The sequence below is a fragment of the Acipenser ruthenus genome, chromosome 16, assembly GCF_902713425.1.
Source record: "Acipenser ruthenus chromosome 16, fAciRut3.2 maternal haplotype, whole genome shotgun sequence".
In the NCBI taxonomy this organism is placed as follows: Eukaryota; Metazoa; Chordata; class Actinopteri; order Acipenseriformes; family Acipenseridae; genus Acipenser; species Acipenser ruthenus.
In genome coordinates this window covers 4,277,060-4,296,999 of record NC_081204.1, presented here as the reverse complement: position 1 = coordinate 4,296,999, position 19,940 = coordinate 4,277,060, and the positions used below count along the sequence as shown (strand labels likewise).

Sequence of the window (19,940 nt, the reverse complement as noted above, 5' to 3'; positions counted from 1 at the left end):
TTAATATTGAGGGCTTGATTTTTTTTTTTTGTAGTGTAGTATTTTTCACCTTGATTTGTGTTACTTCTGAATATATACAAGCAAATTAATATGTCAGTAGTTAAACTATAGATACAAAGTAAAGATAATACTGTATATATAACCACAGTAGACAATACAGGCCTAAATACCCAGGTAAAATTAGCAAATGGAAAAATTATACTACCAAAAATTACTTTTTGAAGTAAGCCTTTGTATTACATTGATGTTTGTAATTTGAAGTGCTGTGGTTGTGTTTTGCATGTGTTTAACAGTGCTAGCTGTACCCTGTCCACGTAGGGTGGATAGTAAAAGCCACTCATTGAGTGGGCTAACTTCTTGGCTGCTTTTTCTTAATTAATGTAAATGAACCAAATTGCAACAACTTCTCATGGCTAGAATGTACTGAAAGCACACATTCAAGAGCAGGGTGTTTAATATTTTTGAGAGCAACTGTATAAACTGAGAAATTGATCATAAACAGGGTTTTACGGGTATTTGGCTTATTACAGCAAGCATTAAAGCACCAACACAAGGTCAATACAGATTTCCATCCAAAAATGCTATAAAGATAATATTTTGGACCACCACCTACCCAACAAAAATAAAACACCTAAAAATGCATTGTATAAAATCCAGAACCTAATTAACACCTGACCGTTTCAATGCATTCAAATTGAGGGAACATTTGTTTTTTTGTTAATAATTAAATTAATAATTGCAAATGTTGGAATGGGAAGGGAAAGATTGGCATTTAGGTGGAGTTATTCAGGCTACATAAGTCTTACTGTCTTTTCTGCTCAAAAGATTATACGCGTGTAAAGCTGTGTGGTGGAGCAGGTCTATAGATCGCTTTCATCAGTTGTTTGTTTTTGTTTTTTGAGAGGGATGGGATTATTAAAGATCAAAATAACTACAACCAAGACATCATGTCTGCAATAGTTGTGGGGGTGTTTTAAGTGCCCTTTTCTACCATCTCTGTTAGTTTTATACTTGCATGCTGTCTAGGCAGGAAGTTGATGTCATGTCTTTTTTTTCTAAACCCCACCCCATTCATTTCCTCTTGACATTTGCCATTGTGAACGTGGACACAAAGTGCCTCCCTAAAAGAAAATGGGAAGGGTTTTGAAAAAGGAGTGGCTTAATATCTTACTGTCTGGAAAGCCATTGCACTGCCTGTTTTGGGAGGACTACACCAAAAAAAAAAATCTAAAGGCTAATACAACTTGGTATTAACAGGTATTCCTGGGGATGCCCATAGGACGAGGGCTGTGGTAAAAATATGACAGGTCACACTGCTTTTAATATTCCTGTAGGGGTAGATGAGGGGGAGGGGTGCAAGCTTGGAAAAAGCATTTAAATGTTAGCAGAAACTGTGGTCACCTAATGCCAATGGATGTCGTGACATCAACTCCAACTGGTATATTTTATGCTGGGAACTGTATGAAAACCCACCAATAGGCTTTGCTTTAGAAATATTCTGCTTTTTCAGAAAGCCTTTGTAAAATAAGGAATGTCAATGTAGTGTAGTAGATATGGAAATACAAGTGGCTTTGAAATTGCTGCATGCCAATATTTCTGTCCTTCAAATGCCTAGTAGCAGTAATACCATATTACCATACTTATTCAGTCTTGCATATGTTAACCTGAAAGATGACATGTACTGTACTTGTAATTCTGTATCTGCAATATGAAGAGCTCTTAAGGACCGCTTGCTATTGTTAGGCGCTATGAGTTGATTTTTTATATCGTACAAAATAGCATACATATTGAAGATCGGTAGCAAAAGCTCCTTATGTGAATGTGAACAACCCACACTGCTCACGACATACCTAATAAGCACCTCCTCTCTGCAATACATGCCTAAAAAAGGGAGTTCATTACAAGACAAAATTAGAACTACAAATACTGAGAAATAACTAGCATAGAGTATGTTGAAAGACAAAGCATTAACCCACTGCCCAGTTTTATGATTCTTTTTTAGGGTCCTTCTGGAGAGCCTTACATACTGATCATGCCAGTCTGTCCATCCAGCTGTCTGTCTGTCTGACTGTCTGTTGCATCTTCTCCAGATCCTACACTCCTAGCCTCCTATACATGCTTCAGCTTCCAGTTGGTTATAATCTGAGAAGCTATGTATTTTAACATGTTGCCTCTTTTGGTGTTCTTACCTTCTTGAAAGAAACAGCCCTTTGAAAATCAAAACATGTTATATCAAGTAAGATCCAGTTAATAGTTTCCATGGCAACAGCTGTAGCATTAGTAATTACAATTAAATTACTTAATACTTTTGCAATTTTGTTAGATAGCTGGTATTTGTTATGTATATAATTGGATATTTTTTTTTTTTGGATGATCTCATACTGTAGTGTGAAATTATAATGATCCTCTGTGTTTGCACTGGTTACATGTTACAGTTCATCAATTATGCTATGCTCAGTGTGCACAAAGTATGCTTTGTGTAATTTTGTTTTACCGTAAGCTTTACACAGTTTCTTAAACTTGTATAAACTGGTCATACATAAACAAGTTCAAATGAACAATATTTTGTGCCTCAGATGCAGAATATTCAGTAGAAAACAAAAGTGGCAGTGATAGACAATAACTAGCAGTCTGAAGCATTGATGTGCTCAGACAGACAGGTATGTTCAGGTGCCTGCTCAAATCCCTTCCGTTGTAGTTAGGCTCTGTCCTAATTGAGCCGTCACTTTTAGTGGTGTGGTGTTCTGAAGAACTGAATTCCTTGCAAATCAGACTAGCTTGACTCAAAATGTACTATAGATGAAAGTTTCAGATGAGATCTTTAAAGGTACAGAACACCCTGGGTTCCAAAGATTTTAGGTGCCTGTAATTCAGCCTATAGCTGGAAACTCTGTTAATCCACTGTGTCAGTGATGTAACGAAAAAGCCAGTTGTGTCAGGACATCATTTTCATGAAAGGGGCAGAGAAAGATTTTCACCCTTGAAAATCACCCTAAAGCTGGGCTGTAGAATTATCTTTGTTATTTTTAAAGCACAAGACACAGTATGCTGCAGTTTGTTTCAAAAGCCACTGTCTATAGGAGGGTGTGGCATTACTACAGCTCAGTAGCTCAGCACTCTAACTGTATATCATTATATTACCTTGCTTAGTAAAGTACACAATTAGAGGAGCACATGCTGTCAGATCAGTCAAGACAAATAAATATGGGACCCTGAGTTGAAATATGTTCAAATTGATTAGCTTCACTTAAAAAAAAAAAAAAAAAAAAGAAAAACTTATGTGGTGTTTATTTATACAATGCTGGAACAATTTAGAAGATTTAAGAAGCAACGTGTAATTTAAGATAATGACACACATAATTATAGTTGAACTGTTTTTGAAAACAAGGCGGTGCAAACATGCCAGAACCACAAAAAGGGTTGTTTATAAGAAATACTTTTTTTGTACTTTTTTTTTTGTTGTGATCTGGACTAGCAAAATCAGAACAACCTTTCTTAAAAGTTATTTTTTTTAAATGCACAGTGGTGTAGAATTTAAACACCCTTCTTGTGTCAATCCGATTACTGGAAAATAATAATATACCTACAGTATTTCTGCAATATAATAAAATACGATGGCAGCTGACAGTTCAGTGTCCTTAGCTCAAGATAAGTAATCAAGAAGATATTCTAGCGATTATAACAGTTTCATTAATGCACTATTTTAATGACCTAAGCAACAGTGGATCTCAAATTTGCATGTTAACCTTGCAGTTATGCTTTTCCGATGCCTATACTATGTTATCTGGGCTTTATCCATTAGCTTTTTACCATGTTTTTTTCCACGGCATCCTTTTATAAGGGATGAATTGACATATGTTTGAACAAATGTATAGATTTGTGATTTAAACGTGTGATAACACTTCACTGTTTCAAAATGGAAACTCCAGGAGCCAAATAAAGCTTATATAAGAGAATAAATGTTTTGATAAAGGTGTGGGCAGTGTCTAATAATTTTGAAACATATCTGATAAAATATAAACTAAGATTGAGTTTAAGGTATCTTATATCTTAATGTTACATCATTGAAATATTTTTAATATGTCTTAAATACGATAGCTAAATATATCTCGAACTGAAATAAAAAGAATCAGAATTTAGGGACTCTCCGAATGACAGTGTTTTTGTCTGTATTCAGACAGACAGGTACCAGCAGCATTTCAGATCTGAAACCTGGCCTTTTGAAATGAGTGATTTGAGCTCAGCTAACAAGCGTGGAAAGGAAACATCCTGTCGAAACGTTCTGCAAACATGATTAATTGAGGAGCGTGACACGTTAGGAGAGGAACCAGACTTTGAAGTAGAAATGAGTGTGTCACACTCTTCATGAGTGGAAGATGGGAGCTCCACAATGCACACTTCATTATTTGGACAGGAACTAGACCCAGAGGCTTCAAAGGAGAAAAAATAACCAATGCTAATGTCTGTGTTAGTGTGTGAGAGAGAGAGAATGTGTGTCCGACAGGGTGCATAAGTTTTAATTTGCATCTGAATGGTACAGAAAGCTGAATCAGGTAAGGAGCTTCGGGAGGACTCCCAGGTGCATAGGAATAAAGGGCTGTGTTGTTGGGAGCCCTGTCTATCATTAACCTGCAGCAGCCTGAGCCCACACTCCCCCAGGTGTGCAGCACAACAAAAGCGAGCAAAGTCTTTGGCCCAGATCCTTAACCCTTTGATCCCAGCTGCTTAGCAAAGCATGACATTAATCCATATACAATGCATTTTTCATACGGTTTGCTTTTGTCTCTGAAGGCTTGAATCTGTTGGGTATAACAAAAGCTTATGAGATCGCTTTTTAAAAAAAAAAAAGAAAGATTTTGGTAATCTCAGGGCTTTCGGTGTTCTTGTCAAGTTTACCGAAACTACATATGTCGTGCCTCTGTGGATCAAGGATATTTTGCAGAACACGTTTCAAGGCTTTCTTGAATGTATCTGTTTTTAAAGGAAGTCCTTTTTATCTTTTAGGCTGGAGCGTGTTTTTTTTTTTTTTTTTTAATATTAAAATGCAATTTATTTCAGTTACCAAATACAAAGTCACACAACCATCCCTGCCCAGTGGATATACATTTTATAGGTAGCAAGGCACTATCATATGTTTATTTGACAACTTATGAATCTATATAAAAAAATAACCTCTCAAGTGACTTGAAGAGGTCACTAACAACAACGAAGTGTGTGCCTTGGTATTATACAGCTGTAAACAGGTCTGTTTCAGCCTCTGCTTTTCTAGCTGATAGATTTTATTACTTTGCAGGCACTCTTTTCAAATGAGAAAAAAGAACAAATATCCTGTGATTAAATTTTGATTGAAGAAAGTGTTATTGACAGAGATATGAAAAAGCCACCAGCAGAGGTGTTGGCTTAACATAACACTTTAGAAATCTCAATAAAGCTTTTACTTGTTGTAGCTTGTAGTCTGTGTTGCTTATGTTGGCAGAAAGAGCTCATTATATCTCCTCATTGGACAGCCCAGGTGAACAATGTGTAATTGTGTGTGTTTTTTAGAGTTGTGGATTTATACATTTGGAACCAGTACCAAGTGATTTTCAGTTACAAACCTGAGAACAGACGGTTCTGTGCATCATCATAGCAAAACACTGGGAACACACACACACGTGTTGGTCATATGATCATTCTCGTGAGAGAGAGAGAGAGAGCTTTGAATTGCAGCTATAAAAAAAAAGAGGGAGGACAGTTAAGAATTAAATTAGACTTACCCGGGCTTTAAATTAGTAGAAGTTACATGCGTTAGTAAGGCTATTAAATTTAAGCTTTTTTTTTTTTAAAACCAAATTGCTACATTTAAATTTGCTTTAATGTTTTATTTCTAAAGTGTTTTTTATGTAACCATAATGATATACATAAAAGTTACCAATTTCAAAAATCACCAATTAAACCTAAGTTATAGCTCAGTTATTGCATTTTATTAGTATGCATTTAAACCATAATTGAACATGTTATAAACCCCGTTGATTTCCAGTGATTATCTCGATCAACAGAATTCTTTGAAATTAATAAATTGATTTTTGTTCACATTGCAAAACTTTTTTATATTTTGGAATTTTAAAAGGATCAACAATATAGTTTAAAATAAGCTCACCAGTATATGCGTATGTGTTCTTATGACAAAGCTGCAGACAAACCAACACATGCTCCTGGTGTGCTGTCTTTGTATTTCTGAATCTTGTTTGAATGTTTTCTCAATTGTAACCCCACCACCTCTATTCAACTGTCCTGGGAGTCAAATCTGAAATGAAATATCTGGATTGAAATATAGTCACCCTAAAACTCCTAATCCTACGCAATAATTTCATTAGACTGTACTGCCTTTGTATTAATTGATGTTAATATGGGGGGTAATAAATCACACTGTGGGTAACCCCTAACAGGATAGATAGGGTCATACTAAGTATATAGAGATATATAGATACTATACAGTAAAAGGGGACACCATTTAGATTAGTCACTGTAAAGATCTCTAAAATAGACCACCTGGTGTCTATGTGAAATTAATACCAGTTTTGGGAAATGGAAAGTTATAAAAATACTTTTAATTGCTGTAACTTTGTTTTTGTTAATATGAGCATAGATGTGTCAGAGTGATTATGTAAACAAACTAGTCTCATTCATTTTTTTTTTTTTTGCTCCAGGAATAACCTGGAGATCAAATCAGTATAACGGTATCTTTTCTGTGACTAGTCTGGGCCAACCTGAAACTACAGGGTCCAATAAACAGCATCTGTTTCTAATAGAAAAGAACAACAGTTAGCAAAAGAATGAATAGTAGCTGAAATACTCTACCATAGCAAGATGTTTTTCTATGTTTTATATACTACTGTGTTCTTTGTTAGCTGGTGGGATTTGTATGTGTTGTTCATGGGATAAAAATTCAATTCCGTTAAAATTAAAATGAATACGTTGATTTTCCTTTTCCCCACTGAGAATGGAAATTGCACGAAACATTTTATTAATTTTATTTTTTTGTCGTGATGAAGCATGGGAAAGATCAACAGTTTTCCTTTCACAAAAAATAGTGCAAATTGCATGTTAGTGTGAAGATCTTACTCAGACTGTAAAACTTGTATGTTTGAGACACATTGTGTTGAGTTTGTCATTGGAATCAATTTTGTTGCCCAGCATAAAGAACAACTTAGCGATTCGCTATTTTACTGTTGTAGTATATATGCTCTTGCTGTAGACACTGGTCTGTTCCATAACAAGTTTAGTGACATATTCATAACCAATAGCTTCAAATAGCTTCAAAGCATTCTCCATTCTGGAAGGCCAATTGGGTATCATTGTACTTTTTTTTTTTTTTTTTTGTCACAAATGCTCTGATATTAGTCTAATATTCTAATAGTCTAATAGTCTAAACTGTTTTGTTTTAACCATGTGGGTTTATGGTACAATTACACTACATTTTCAAGGTGTATCATGAGGAGTCACAGACTGCTGCACAGATTCTGGGAATGTCATTTATGTGTCTGGTTTTCTGTTGCAGATCTGGGATATGAGCGATGATGAAAGCATCTGAAGTAGAGGATGACGTCAGTAAGGTGTTCTTCATCACCGTTTATCAACATACAAACCAAGATCTTGACCGGGCGTAAGCACCACCTCTTGATCTGCCAGCGAAATCTCATTGCAGCTCTGTATTTGCCTTTTTTTTACTTGCTGTCTTATTTTGACCCCCATTTACTAAGCAATACAAAACTGGGAAACACCTCAAATGCAAATGGGAGTTTGACGTTTATTTCTAGTTTTGAAACAGTTTGTGTTTACCTTTCAGAAAGTCACCGAAGCTTTAATTTAATGGGCATATTATGTTTATTTTATAAATGCGCACGTAAAAGCCATTAAGGGTGGGTTCATCTCAGGTGACATGAATGTGATGCCAAGGCACTTGTCTTTTTTTTTTACTTGGAACGAATTACATTAGAATCCTGGAGATAGACGGTTCTTCCGCTTACTTAACACCTGGTATCTGGTGTCGGACCGCTTTCAACAGTCGGGACGTTTTAAAAAATCACAGCTGTTGGAATGCATAAGTGTGGTACTGTGAGCGGAACCTATAGGTCTTTCACCCTTTGATTTAAAACGGTGAGTTTTTTTGGAACAGATTAAAAAGGTTAAACTAAACATACCTAAAAGTTTTAAACGACTATTGAAGTGACTTAAAAAAAAATTGCGTTGGTAATAAAGCAATAAAAGAACATGTATAAATGTAGATATCTGTCTAAAAAGAGAGATGTTGTCTTCCTCGTGCAGTCTACAATATTACATTTTTTAGCAGTTTTGTAATACACCATGTCTCGCTAATGTAGTACATTTTTTTTCTTAGTTTTCTTTGTTGGATGGAAACATACATATTGCTTTGCTTCTCATTTTTTAATTTTGATGAATTAAATGCAAAATGTCAAACTAAGTTTGTGTCAGTGTGCATGTACAGTACAAGTATGCTTTCAAAAGTAGAATAAAACGTTCTTAAGAATTAATAATCCGTAAGTTAGAGTTGTACTGTTTTAATGTGTTCCATTGCTAGTATTACACAGAACTTAATTGTATACCTTTTTCCAGCCATCAACAGCTTGTCTATCTTTTGGGGCAAAAATAAAAGTTGCAAAATATATACTAATAAAAAAAAATATGCATAACCATTCCACTATTTTTTTTTATGAGTTTGTTTTTAAACACACTGCCATTAAATATGAATCTTTCTGTCAAGGAATGCTTCTTGCAGGACTGTAGGAGTTACCACATCCTCAGGAAGCTTTGACCCAGACAATGAAGGAAATGGGTTTCCTTAGCAGCAGGAGAGTAAGCTTACTGTAACCATGCAAGTTCATGTCGTTTTCAAGATGAATAAGTCAGGCGTGACATTTGGTTGTTTGGTAGAAGGAAAACAATTAAGATGATGGCACAAGGATTGAAAGAAAATTCCCTCAGCTACAATTGGAGATATTTCTGTGTGTCTTCTCTGCTTGTAGGTACATGGCTGCTCCAAATTAGTTAATCTCAATTATGAAGTAGTTTATGGGGTTGTTTGTGGGCTCAGGGCCAAAGTTGAAAGAACTCCAAGTATGTGAAAATCCAGTTTGGAGGAAATAAAGTTTGACATTTTGAACAAAAACAAAAGTATCCCCACAGGCCTATTTAACGGGGAATGTCATGCCCGATCAAACATGAAGAAAAAAACAAGAGGTGAAAAAGAGCTGTATCATTGGTATGTCCAGAGGTTGAAACAGTGTGGCAGTGAAATAGTTAATTTCTTCTAGATACCACATTAAATGGAACTTCACTGACAGAATCAAATATAACTTGCATACAAAACATTCCAGAGTTTTGTGAGTAGGGCCTAGTAACTCATGTACTGTCTCTGTACAGCAGAAACTTAGTCACATGACCACATTATGGCACCTGTATTAGGCCAATGTCATGGTTATAATCATTTTTTCTTGATAAAACATACAAATAATCATCGCAGACAACTAAAAGTTCATGATTTATTTTCTGGCAAAGTGTGGGTCACCCTCAAGAAGAATGATGCAATACAGTTGCAACAGAGTAGTAACAGCTCCCAGATGGCATTTATTATGGGAATTGGAGGGAGAAAACATAGCTTATGGTTTTTTGTGTGTACTGCTAAGGAAGGAACTTTGGTAGCTTTGACCCTTTCCCAAGTTATGAAAAAAAGTTTAATACAGGTCTATTTAAACATAACTAGATGCCAGATTTAAAATTATTATTAAGCAGATGTATTACATCATTGGCTATTAACCTACAGTGACAGGATAAGCTGAAGCCAGGTAAGAAACTCTGCTGATTTGAAGACTGTGATCATCACCAGCCTGGTGTAATATCCAGTTTGCTCTTACCTTGTCATGTAAGCAAATCTGATTGGTTGACAGTGATGAAACTGGCATATTGGTTGTCATGTTACTTGGTTCAATAATTTGACAAACACAGAAATATGCAAATAACACAAAATGGTGGTTTAAGAGCACTTTATTGTTCATTGAGGCTACTTTTAAGTACAAAAAAGGTGGCCTGCCAAAACCTTTTTTTCAGGAGAAACAAGGCCACAAAGGGAGGGATATAATACAGAATTACAAACAGTTTAGGATATTTAGAAGTACACTGTAGATGCATCTTCCATGTGAACACAATTTCTAAACGGTTTGGTGTTTGAGTTTAGTTTTCCAAGAAGCACACCTGCCTGGCTGTGGGGTTCAGTTATTTTAAATAAAAGTATAATAATTAATCCCAGACAGACCAGGTAAGTGTGGTGATCTCAATGTGATAGTTACCTATCTCAGACAGGTAAATCTCAAAATGTGTGAATATTTTTGTTCAGTTGTCTCATACACAAAAGGCAACAGTCCATAGAACAGCATCTTCAGTGTTTAATATTCTACTGTTACAATGCTCAGTAGCCTTTAGCAGTAATAAACTAGGGGCTATTAATGCTAATGCAGTGTTCTCATAGAATAACTGTGTTCCTGCACTTTTTTTTTTTAACCTTATTACAGACAAATCTAAAAAAAAAAAAAAAAAAAAAAAAAAAAAAAAGATCAACTTTTTTCTCCAAACAAAAAACAAACCTGCATGATTACAATAAAAGGACAGGGAAAATTAAATAGCTACATATCATTAACAAATTAATTGTTCCTCAAAAAATACCTACAGATTTTTTTCTGTACATTCTTTACGCACAGCGTAATGATGGTCTTAAAGTTACTATATAAAAAAGTGTATATTTAGTGATTTTCCTACAGGGAGTAGGGTACTGAGTGCCAAAGCAGAAGAGAATATGAAATACCAAATAAAATGGTAGTGAAATGTATATGTGATAGCTTCTTAAAATAACTTTCTTTCCCAGTATTCAATAGAGAGAAAACAATTTCCAACAGAAAAAACCTGTGGGTCAACTCATTTTGTGTCTTTTTTTTTCTTCAAGATGTTTGTTTTAATTTACAGTATCAAAGTATTCTGCATTGTACTTTAGAATATGTAAAGACTATACTGTATATCACAATTATTTTACAGCTGTCTCGCAACTAGTTACCTATTTTTTTTTTTTTAACAAATAAAATTTAGCACTTTACAAGGAAACTGTTTAAAAGCCCCAATAAACTGAACTGGGATGACGGAATGCATGGGCGTATGTATGACTTGTAGAAAAGACACAAATGTAAGATGAGAAGTTGTTCAGCAAAAGCACAACTGTGTTATTTATGACTATCATCCTAATTTCTAGTTAGTAGCTATCAATATAGAACAAATAATATAAAGTAATGTAATACCTGTACAAAGTTCTCTAATGGAGGAATGTATGCTGCCTTGGCACAGGTCGATAAGTTTAAAAAAAAGAAAAGAATTTCACAAGCTGTAAAAAATCTGCTACGTAGCCAAGATGTTTGTAAGGTAGCAGTTGTAACTTTTTAAACAGTTTGATTGCACAGACATGTTTTTAGGGAGTATGTCCACTTGTAGGCAGACTGGGCTGCCATTGTTAAGGATTACTTTATTTTACTCAGTCATGCACAAAGCTATAGCATCCTGTACCACGGATTAACATTATATAGCTGTAACTGTTTATATAGAAGGCCTGTCCGGAGGCTGTCCTCTGTTGCTGGTTTCTACCATAATGAATATAAAATAAAATAAAAATATTGGAGTACAACTGTACCAGCAGTAAGTTTATCTAGGACCATTACTGACAAACATAAACTAATCTGAAAGAAAGCTAATAGTATTAAGATTCATAATGTCTATACATTAATAGATACCAGCTATTTAAAACATGCATCTTGTTAGCACTATTGACCCTTCAAACCTCTATTCTAGCAAACTGCAGTGTTCTGCACACAGGTAGAAAAAGTAAATAAATGCCCACGTTTAGAAAATAACGCAGTCCAGTTGTGAGCACCAAGCATACAAACTAGTCCAAAGAAAGACAGATAGAAAGGTCTATAACCTGTATGAGACTTTCCCTTGCAAAAGCTAGTTTTGCCTTCGTGTAGAACGATGCAACATCACCTAACCATTATTGTCAGCAGTTTGCCCTCAAAGCACAAAGAAAACAAGTACGTCTGATGTGAATTTGACAAGCAACCCCTACCCATCTTCCAATAGTGCAAATCAGACCTGGCCACTCTTTTCAAGTAAAAACATACAACATTACATAACAGAAGAAAATCACGAAAGCAAACCAAACAATTTCTACACTCAAGAAACTACAAAAAAAGGCACACAAAAAAGAAAGCACTTGGGTCTACCAATGAAAGCATGGCTTTTTTTCTCATAGGGGCATCAGATTTGCATCAGAGGTTTCTTTGGTAAGGCAGGAGATTAGGATGCTATGATGTATGGTACAACTCCTAATTTAATAGTTCCTGCTAGTTGTTTGTTTTCATTATTGTGGGCACCTTTTTATTTCTGCAATGCCAAGCAATGTATGCGAGCATGTTTTAAAAAAAGATCCTCCCCCCCTCCCTTCTTTTTTTAAGCACAGTACGAAGCTCAGCCAAACCATGCATGTCACTCTTCTCTGTTGAAGGGTTTGTGGTCCACTCTTCATGAGACTACTGAAGGGGAGTGATTGTGGTTGACCATGTGGGAGGAAGGGGGGGACTGGCCCCTCCTAGAAGCAGACTCAGGGCTGCTTGACACACCATCCTTGGCAGCCTTGATCTGAAGCCATGTTTCACCCAGAGCTTTGGCGAAGTGGTCGTCTACAGACCCGGTAATAGAAACAGAATTTGTCACCGGTTCTGGCTCCTTGTAGTTCTTCCCAAGGCTCCGACGGAAGTGCTCCTCAATCACTGGGTCACATGCAGTGTTAGCTAAAGAAGAATAGAAAAGAATGGCTTAGTACTAGAATGTCATTATTGAGAAGCAGCAGCAGTACGCATACTGTATTGCTTCATAGTGAGAATTTCTGCTACAGACTATATATACAGAAATGTACTGAAAAAAGTATCTATAGTTTTTAGTCTCTAATGGTAGAAAAGCCTTTTCAGGTTTTCAAAACCATTTACTATTGATATTTCACTTTCATGTGCAATTAAAAACATGAACAAAATATATACACAACAACTCATCAAAAATCGAACATCGAAAATGCATTATAATTAGTATGTGTTATACACAGTACACATGTTCAAAGTCCCAGACATTACTGTTGAGCACACTCAAATACTGCATCCTCATCATCTTTGCAAAACACACTGATCACAGACCAATAGCATAATCCCACTGCCTCGTGCAAACCCATCCTCCTGTTCAGAGGAATGCATGAGGTCATGACTGGCATGACGCCAGCTAAGAGGAAAATCTAAAACAAAAACTGAAGTTTGAACGGCTAACATTACATGGGTGGCAGCATCATGTTCTAAATGACTTGCATACATGTTCCTTCTCTGTCTGTCACACCGATGTAAGCTTCATATTTGGCTGCTTTAAAAGATCATTCTTTTTCAAAGCTAAAATGCAATGCTGATCCCAGTTCCTGTTGATAGTAAGAGCTGCTGGAAATTACTCAATAACTTAAAAACACCAATATAGAGATTAGAGACCTTTTTATATTACTGTATGCTGTCAAGAGTATTACAAGGAAACACCCCAAAAAGATCCACATAATGAGGATTCTAAAATAACACAAGAGCCTTCAAAATTAAATTCACAAGAGAAATTACCAGTGATAGCTCTTTTCTCATGACCGGTGAGAGCTCTTTTCAAATGAAAAGTGTATGTTTAACTACAGATTTATGTAATGTTAAAAGTATAAAGAGAGAGACAGAGATTAAACCATCCATGACCACTTTCCTCAATCACAGTTACAGAGAACTGAGGCATTCAAAACAGTTAAAAGACGTTTCTGATTATGAGTGGAGTGGAATTTCACTTACTGTTGGAGGGTCTCCTGTAATTGGAAGCTGTGGCTGAGACACAGCCACTATGGGTAATGGGACAGTGAGAAAGGTTGCAGTTTCGGTTGCTTGCTGAGGCACATGTTATTACAGATGGTCGATTCTAAAATGGAAAAGATGACACACCGTTAATGTACTATAGAAAAGCGCAGATTTTTTAAATCATATCCTAGGACATATATACACTACTGGGTTTTTATAGCGTCCATTAAGAGATTCATACAACTGTACTGCAAAACAATGAAAAGTACCCAATTTTCCATCAACATTTCAACTGTCCAGGCCCTACCTAACTTAAAAGCTAAGCTTAACATATATTGTTTTTACCCAAGAAAGGTTTAAAACACAGCTTTTGGATTTAGAATCTCCAAACCCTATTTTTATTGACCCAGTTTAACTGGTGGTCTTCAAACTGTGCCAGCTTCAAACAGTAATAAAAGCTTAAAAATGTCAAACAGCCTTTTCTAAAAGTGGTGCAAAAAACAGTCATACATTATGAATACTGGACCGTCCAACGTGTTTTATTTTTCAAGCCACCCAGTTGCCTACCTGCTGCCGTTCAATGGGGCTCACAGTTGGCGAGATGCCGACTGTCCTGGCTGCGTCCATGCTGTTTTTGGTCAGTGCTAATGGTTGATCCATAGCCAGACTGGGGATGGTGGGTGCATACATGTGATTGGGATGGATGCTCATGGTGGGTGCTGCAACTCTCTCAACTGGGCTTCGATCTCCGTGATCCTTGCGGTAATCCCCGTTGGAAGGCTTTCCTCTGTAATAATAAATGGTCACAGCTCTATGAAATACTGTAAAACTGCAATGATCCTGACATTTTGAAGAGTTTTTAAAACTACTGGTGTCTCACTGTGTGTGTGTGTGTGTGTATGTGTTGTGGGGAAGGAAAGTCGATATTACACACACACTTTAAAATCGAGTGCTAAGGCATTGCTTTTACAGTACAACAGAATAAGTTTAAGATTTGTATTTTTTGTTATTATTATTTAAAATGTGACTTCTGATAGCAACGTGAAATACGATGGTTGGCAGAGTTACTGAAAACGCTAATCCTGATTTATTAGAAACAGAAATACTCCAAGTTGCTTACAACGTCGTATGTCACAATAAGAACCAGAAGGATACTGTCGCCAAAGCAATGCAAGGTCTAGTTTTTGTCCCTTTCTTATTTAGGTCCATGTTGTTCAGAATCAGATATTCTGGAATTACCGCATCATATCTGAATATAAAGACTAGGCCTATATATTCTGGTAGTTACCAAACTACACCTTAAAAAGTCTATTTGTTTGAAGTATTTTAAATGATCAAATCATTTGTTATCTTTGCTGGCAATCTCTATTTTTTGCCACCAGCAGCCAATTTGGTTGTGCAGTTACTGTTACGATTGTGCTCCGAGTCATTACTGGTAAGCACCCGGGGGCATGTCATTACTTTAATGAAACACCTGTAAAAGGTGTAAGTCTTTTCTATGTATTTCTGACAATGAATGTCTTTGTTTTCGTAGGCAGGTCCAAAATAATAAGCAGTGTAATTATACACTGAGAATTTAGTTTGGGCACAGATACATTAAACTTGAAATTCTGTGTGCTAAAGAGCAGTGGCAATCCAGGAAGCAGGTTGCTACATTACACCACTACAGTAATAAACAAGACTGAATAAAAATAAGAATATAGACCAGGGATATTATAAAATATGCATGGGGTATTCAACAGTCATTCTACTGTAAAGAAAAAGTCTGTCTTCTTTTTACATTAGGCTCCAGGCCTCACTGCTTCTCAAACATCCTCTGTTTAGTTGGATGTTATACCAAAACCAAACATCCTGCCTGTTTTAGATGAAAAGATACATTTCCATCCCCATTCCCTCACTGAAACCAGTGTCAGTTGGGGGTTTAAAGGTAGCAACTACAACACAGGTTTTAATGACGGATGTCTTCAACAACCTGTTTACTAGCAATTTACAAGCATGGTGTTAAGGCGCCAGTGTGTGCAGCTGTGTTGTAGAGTACTGTACTGTACACCCTTCCTGAAAGATCCGACTTGAAATATTGCCAACTGTAAAAGGGGCCCAGTCAGGGTGAATTTTGTACCGCTTCAAGCTTAAGACTGAAAACCTTAAAACTGAATCTGAAAAATAGCCGAGAAAGTAAGCAGCAACTATAATCCACTCCCCTCTGACTGCATGCAAGTAAACAGGGAGACCAACCTTGCTGCTAAAGTGTAACAATGGCTGGTAGTTATTGGTGAAAGATTTGGAATGTATGCAAAAAAAAAAAAAAAAAAGTTCTATACCAAAACAAGGCACAAGCTCTTGTTATAACGATCTGGTTCTCAATCCAGCTGCGAGTTAAGTGTTTCTTGTTCACCCGCTTTGTGAAACAAAATGCTTTTTGGCTTCAGCCTTTGAAATAATTAGTCTCTAGGTAACCAGACAGGCGAGGAAAGCACCCACTGTGCACTGCTGCGCTGGCCGGAAATGTTTGTCACCCCAAAACAAATGGCCTGAAAGAGAATGGGCCTGTAGTAATAGACACCAATCAGAATACAGCTAAATATACAAAACAATACATATCCTTCCTTCCACTTGTAATTCCTGTTATTTATTAATTTACTTGTAGGCTTTAGTTTGTAGATCTACCTTCAAATGCTCCAGATAATATCCAGAAGGTTAAAGTTAACGCTTGAATGCTCACTGTTAAAGACACAATCCAAGTCTGTAGCCAGAAGCAATAGAAAGGTAATACTTTATGATATACTGTACAGAAGAAAATGAATTTGTCACTGCAGACACACTGAGCATCGGAATGGATGAACAACATTCACATCAGCAGGGGCCCTATATTAAACTGCAGTGAGCTTTATTTTTTTACTTTTTTCACTTACAATTAACAATTTATGAATGCTTAAAAAAATAACTCTGGCATTGTTGTATATGGTACAGGACTTAGCCTTTTGTTTTATCAGACAATTTAAATGCAGCTCAGACTAAACTCCATAGTAAACAGATACTCACAATCAATAACTTGTATAATTGTACAAACAGCAGACAGTCATAGGTCAGGTATGTATTTACGCATGTCAGTGCTCACCTAACATCCACATTTACTTTAAATTAGAACAATAAATGAGTCATCCCAGGTTTAAAAAAAAGGGCAACACAGGTGTTCTGTTACTCCCCAGGCCTCTTACTGCAACTCCAAACATGCTTTTGAGCATTGAAAGGGATGGAGCACTGCTATAGCTCTATAACCAATAAATAGCCACTACCTTTACAGAAAAGTAGTGCCTTCAATGAACTACAGATGGAAATATGGGGCTGCCATCTGTTTTCAAGAAAAAAGAAGGATAAGGGAATGAAATGGAAGTTTTTTTTTGTTACTAACCTCACTTTAATCATTGCCAAGAAGCATGAAGACAGCCCAGCGTCCTCCCACAAGAAAGCCTTGGGCCTCTGAAACTTGGCAGGCTGTCTAGTGAAGAGAGAGGGAAAAAAAAAAAAAAGCTGGGCATGCTTCAGGCTCCTTCACAATAAGAGTCCCTTATTTACCCTCAGTACTGTTAGCTTTCACTTAAAAGTGCTGGCTGCTGGTGCATCTACTGGAGAGCCGAATTAAGGGTTTGATTTAAACACAGACGTAGAAACTACAGTATCTGTACTGGGGTTTTTTTTTTTTTAAAGCATTCAGTTGGCAGGATCATACTGTATGTACTGCACTTGTGTTGTTAACATACTTTTTAGGACAAGACCTGCTTTTACAAGGTCTCCGTTTGTGGCCAATTTGTGTTCTATTAAAAACTATATTAAATGTCATTTTAAAAAACAAAATAAACAAATATCCATAGACCAGCATCTGCCAGGCTCCCCTTAACCCCTTCTGGGAGGAAAGAAAAAGAAACACCCCTCTCCATAACTAGGATAAAAAGTACTTCTACAGCAAACATGACTCAGTCCGAATGTACCACATTTGTGTGGCTCTTTGGTAAAAATGTAGTGTATTATAGTCCAATAGCACTGAGCTGAAACATGTTAAGCTTGCTAACCTGGCCAAATTCATGCTTTTATCTCCAGAGGTGAAAGATGGGCCACCTGGACAAACGAGTTTGTGGCTTCTAACCTGGGGTTTTGTATTTTAATTTATTTGTTTTCTGAAAAGCAGTGCTTAATAAAATCAAACAAATGCAGCCCTGTATTCCTTTGCTTTGGACTTTACAGAGGGCTTTAAAATTCTGGACAATACACAACAAAGACTTCTGCTTTGAAAAAATGGTTGAGACAACAGAATACCTTGAAAATGCTTATTAGAATTATATACAGTAGGCTAGGCTTTTTTTTCTTTTAAAACGATGCTAATATTTATTTCTGCTTCAAAGATTGATCACTTACAATATATAGAACCAGAAAAAAATACATTTGACACTGCCATCTTTACAGTTACGTTTTCTGAATAATGCATTTTTTCAATTTAAATATCATTGGTACAATTAAACTTTGGACCACAGTCAAACAAAATTATTTTAATTAGTGTATTATTGTTAAGTTTTATGAGTCGTACGTTAAGTGTTATCAGATGTGAAGCTACTGATACATTGTTTTGTGTTTAAACTGGCAAAGAATTAACTGAACAGTGCTGTAAAGGACAAAAAAAATCAAAATAAACCCATCTAAAGCAAATAACCATTGTTGAGTTTTCATTTTGTATGAATTAATCAGGGCATGTAATAACACAAACCTAAGGAAGAACTTAAAACAAATGAACGGACAGAAGTACAATAAAACTGCTTTCAAACTCTACTCACTCACTTCTACCAATAACACAATAATACATGAAGCTTCCCATCTGGCCAGTCTTTATTTTAATAGAGAAAGTGATTCCAAGTTTCCTCTGTGAGCTTTCGGGGTCAGGTTAAGCTGAACAAGCTCTCCCTCACTCCAGATGTTATCACACTTACAACTGTGCACTTCAAAGAGCCAACTCTGCTCATCGCTTTTTCCGTTTAGGATGTTTATTCTTCCAAGGAAAAACAACCCAATACATTGAGAAGGTATAAACCAACTCATTTGTCTGCTAGCAAGCGGGATGAAAATCCTATCATTAAGTGTTTGCATTAAGTCCACAGATACTCTTTATGCGTACGAACTGTGTTCAAACCAAAATATCTCATTTATCATTGCAGAACACACACAAGAACCTAAGGTGAATCAAACATCTTCATACTCTCATTAACTACCGAGAGGCAGTGCAGTCTACTGGTCGAAGCTTAAACAGTAAACTGTGAAGCTGTAATTCTGCGTTATGCAACAGATTTACTAGGGTCACTGCTCTGAATTTGTGTGCTCCACACAGCGAGGTACATGTTAAAACAACAGTGAATTAGATGATTTCATCAGCACTGGCTACCTTGGCATGATCTGCTAAACTACATGTGCTAGTTTGCAGGGAGAGAACCATGAGAAAGGGTTGTTCTGGCGGTTCCCAGCTCCCAGGACTGACTCTTATGGCAGCAGAAGTGCCTGTTGGGGGGGGGGGGGGGGAGGAGGAGGGGAAGCTGATGTCAGCCCTTCTGAGCACAGCTAGCTGAAAGGATAAGGAGGCCTTTGTTTTGAGCTGAACTGTGAAAATGAGAAAATGGCCCCTGCCTGACAAACAAGAAACCCACACAACACATGTCAGCCCAAGCCCCTCTGCTTCATAATGTAGCACCCATCAGATTTTATTTATTTTTTGTTTAAAATAATGATAACAGTGATAAAAGTGCACAAACATAAACCTGTTTTTATTTATTTATTTATTTATTTTACAAAACACAACTTTGGGAGTTGACCCTAATTTCAGAGCTCCCAAAATAAAGATCATGCAAGGCTTTCATAAATATAGTGTTTCTGTTGCACATAGATCAGTTAACTAGTGTCCCTTCAAAAGCTATTCAATGGGTGCTGCTTTGTAAAGATTTACAAACT

The 19,940-nt window shown here is 36.4% G+C and overlaps 2 protein-coding genes across 8 annotated transcripts in view; one reads left to right on the top strand and one right to left on the bottom strand.

The window, feature by feature from the left end:
* LOC117412555 (ubiquitin-like modifier-activating enzyme ATG7) overlaps positions 1–8,693 on the top strand; it is a 48,415-nt gene extending 39,722 nt beyond the window's left edge. For all 3 annotated transcript variants that reach the window (XM_034021020.3, XM_034021018.3, XM_058988479.1), the window contains one exon: positions 7,541–8,693. In XM_034021020.3, the coding sequence (XP_033876911.2) occupies positions 7,541–7,573 (33 nt within the window). In that variant the 3' untranslated portion in view covers positions 7,574–8,693. The remainder of the gene's footprint in view (positions 1–7,540) is intronic.
* Positions 8,694–10,026: 1,333 nt separating this feature from the next.
* Positions 10,027–19,940, bottom strand: part of LOC117412308 (transcription cofactor vestigial-like protein 4) — a 47,342-nt gene continuing 37,428 nt past the window's right edge. For 3 of the 5 annotated variants that reach the window (XM_058988480.1, XM_058988482.1, XM_034020579.3), the window contains 4 exons: positions 17,365–17,451; positions 14,520–14,739; positions 13,950–14,073; positions 10,027–12,884 (listed from right to left, as the gene is read on the bottom strand). In XM_058988480.1, the coding sequence (XP_058844463.1) occupies positions 12,616–12,884; positions 13,950–14,073; positions 14,520–14,739; positions 17,365–17,451 (700 nt within the window). In that variant the 3' untranslated portion in view covers positions 10,027–12,615. The remainder of the gene's footprint in view (positions 12,885–13,949; positions 14,074–14,519; positions 14,740–17,364; positions 17,452–19,940) is intronic. The other 2 variants (XM_058988481.1, XM_034020582.3) reach the window with 1 other exon arrangement.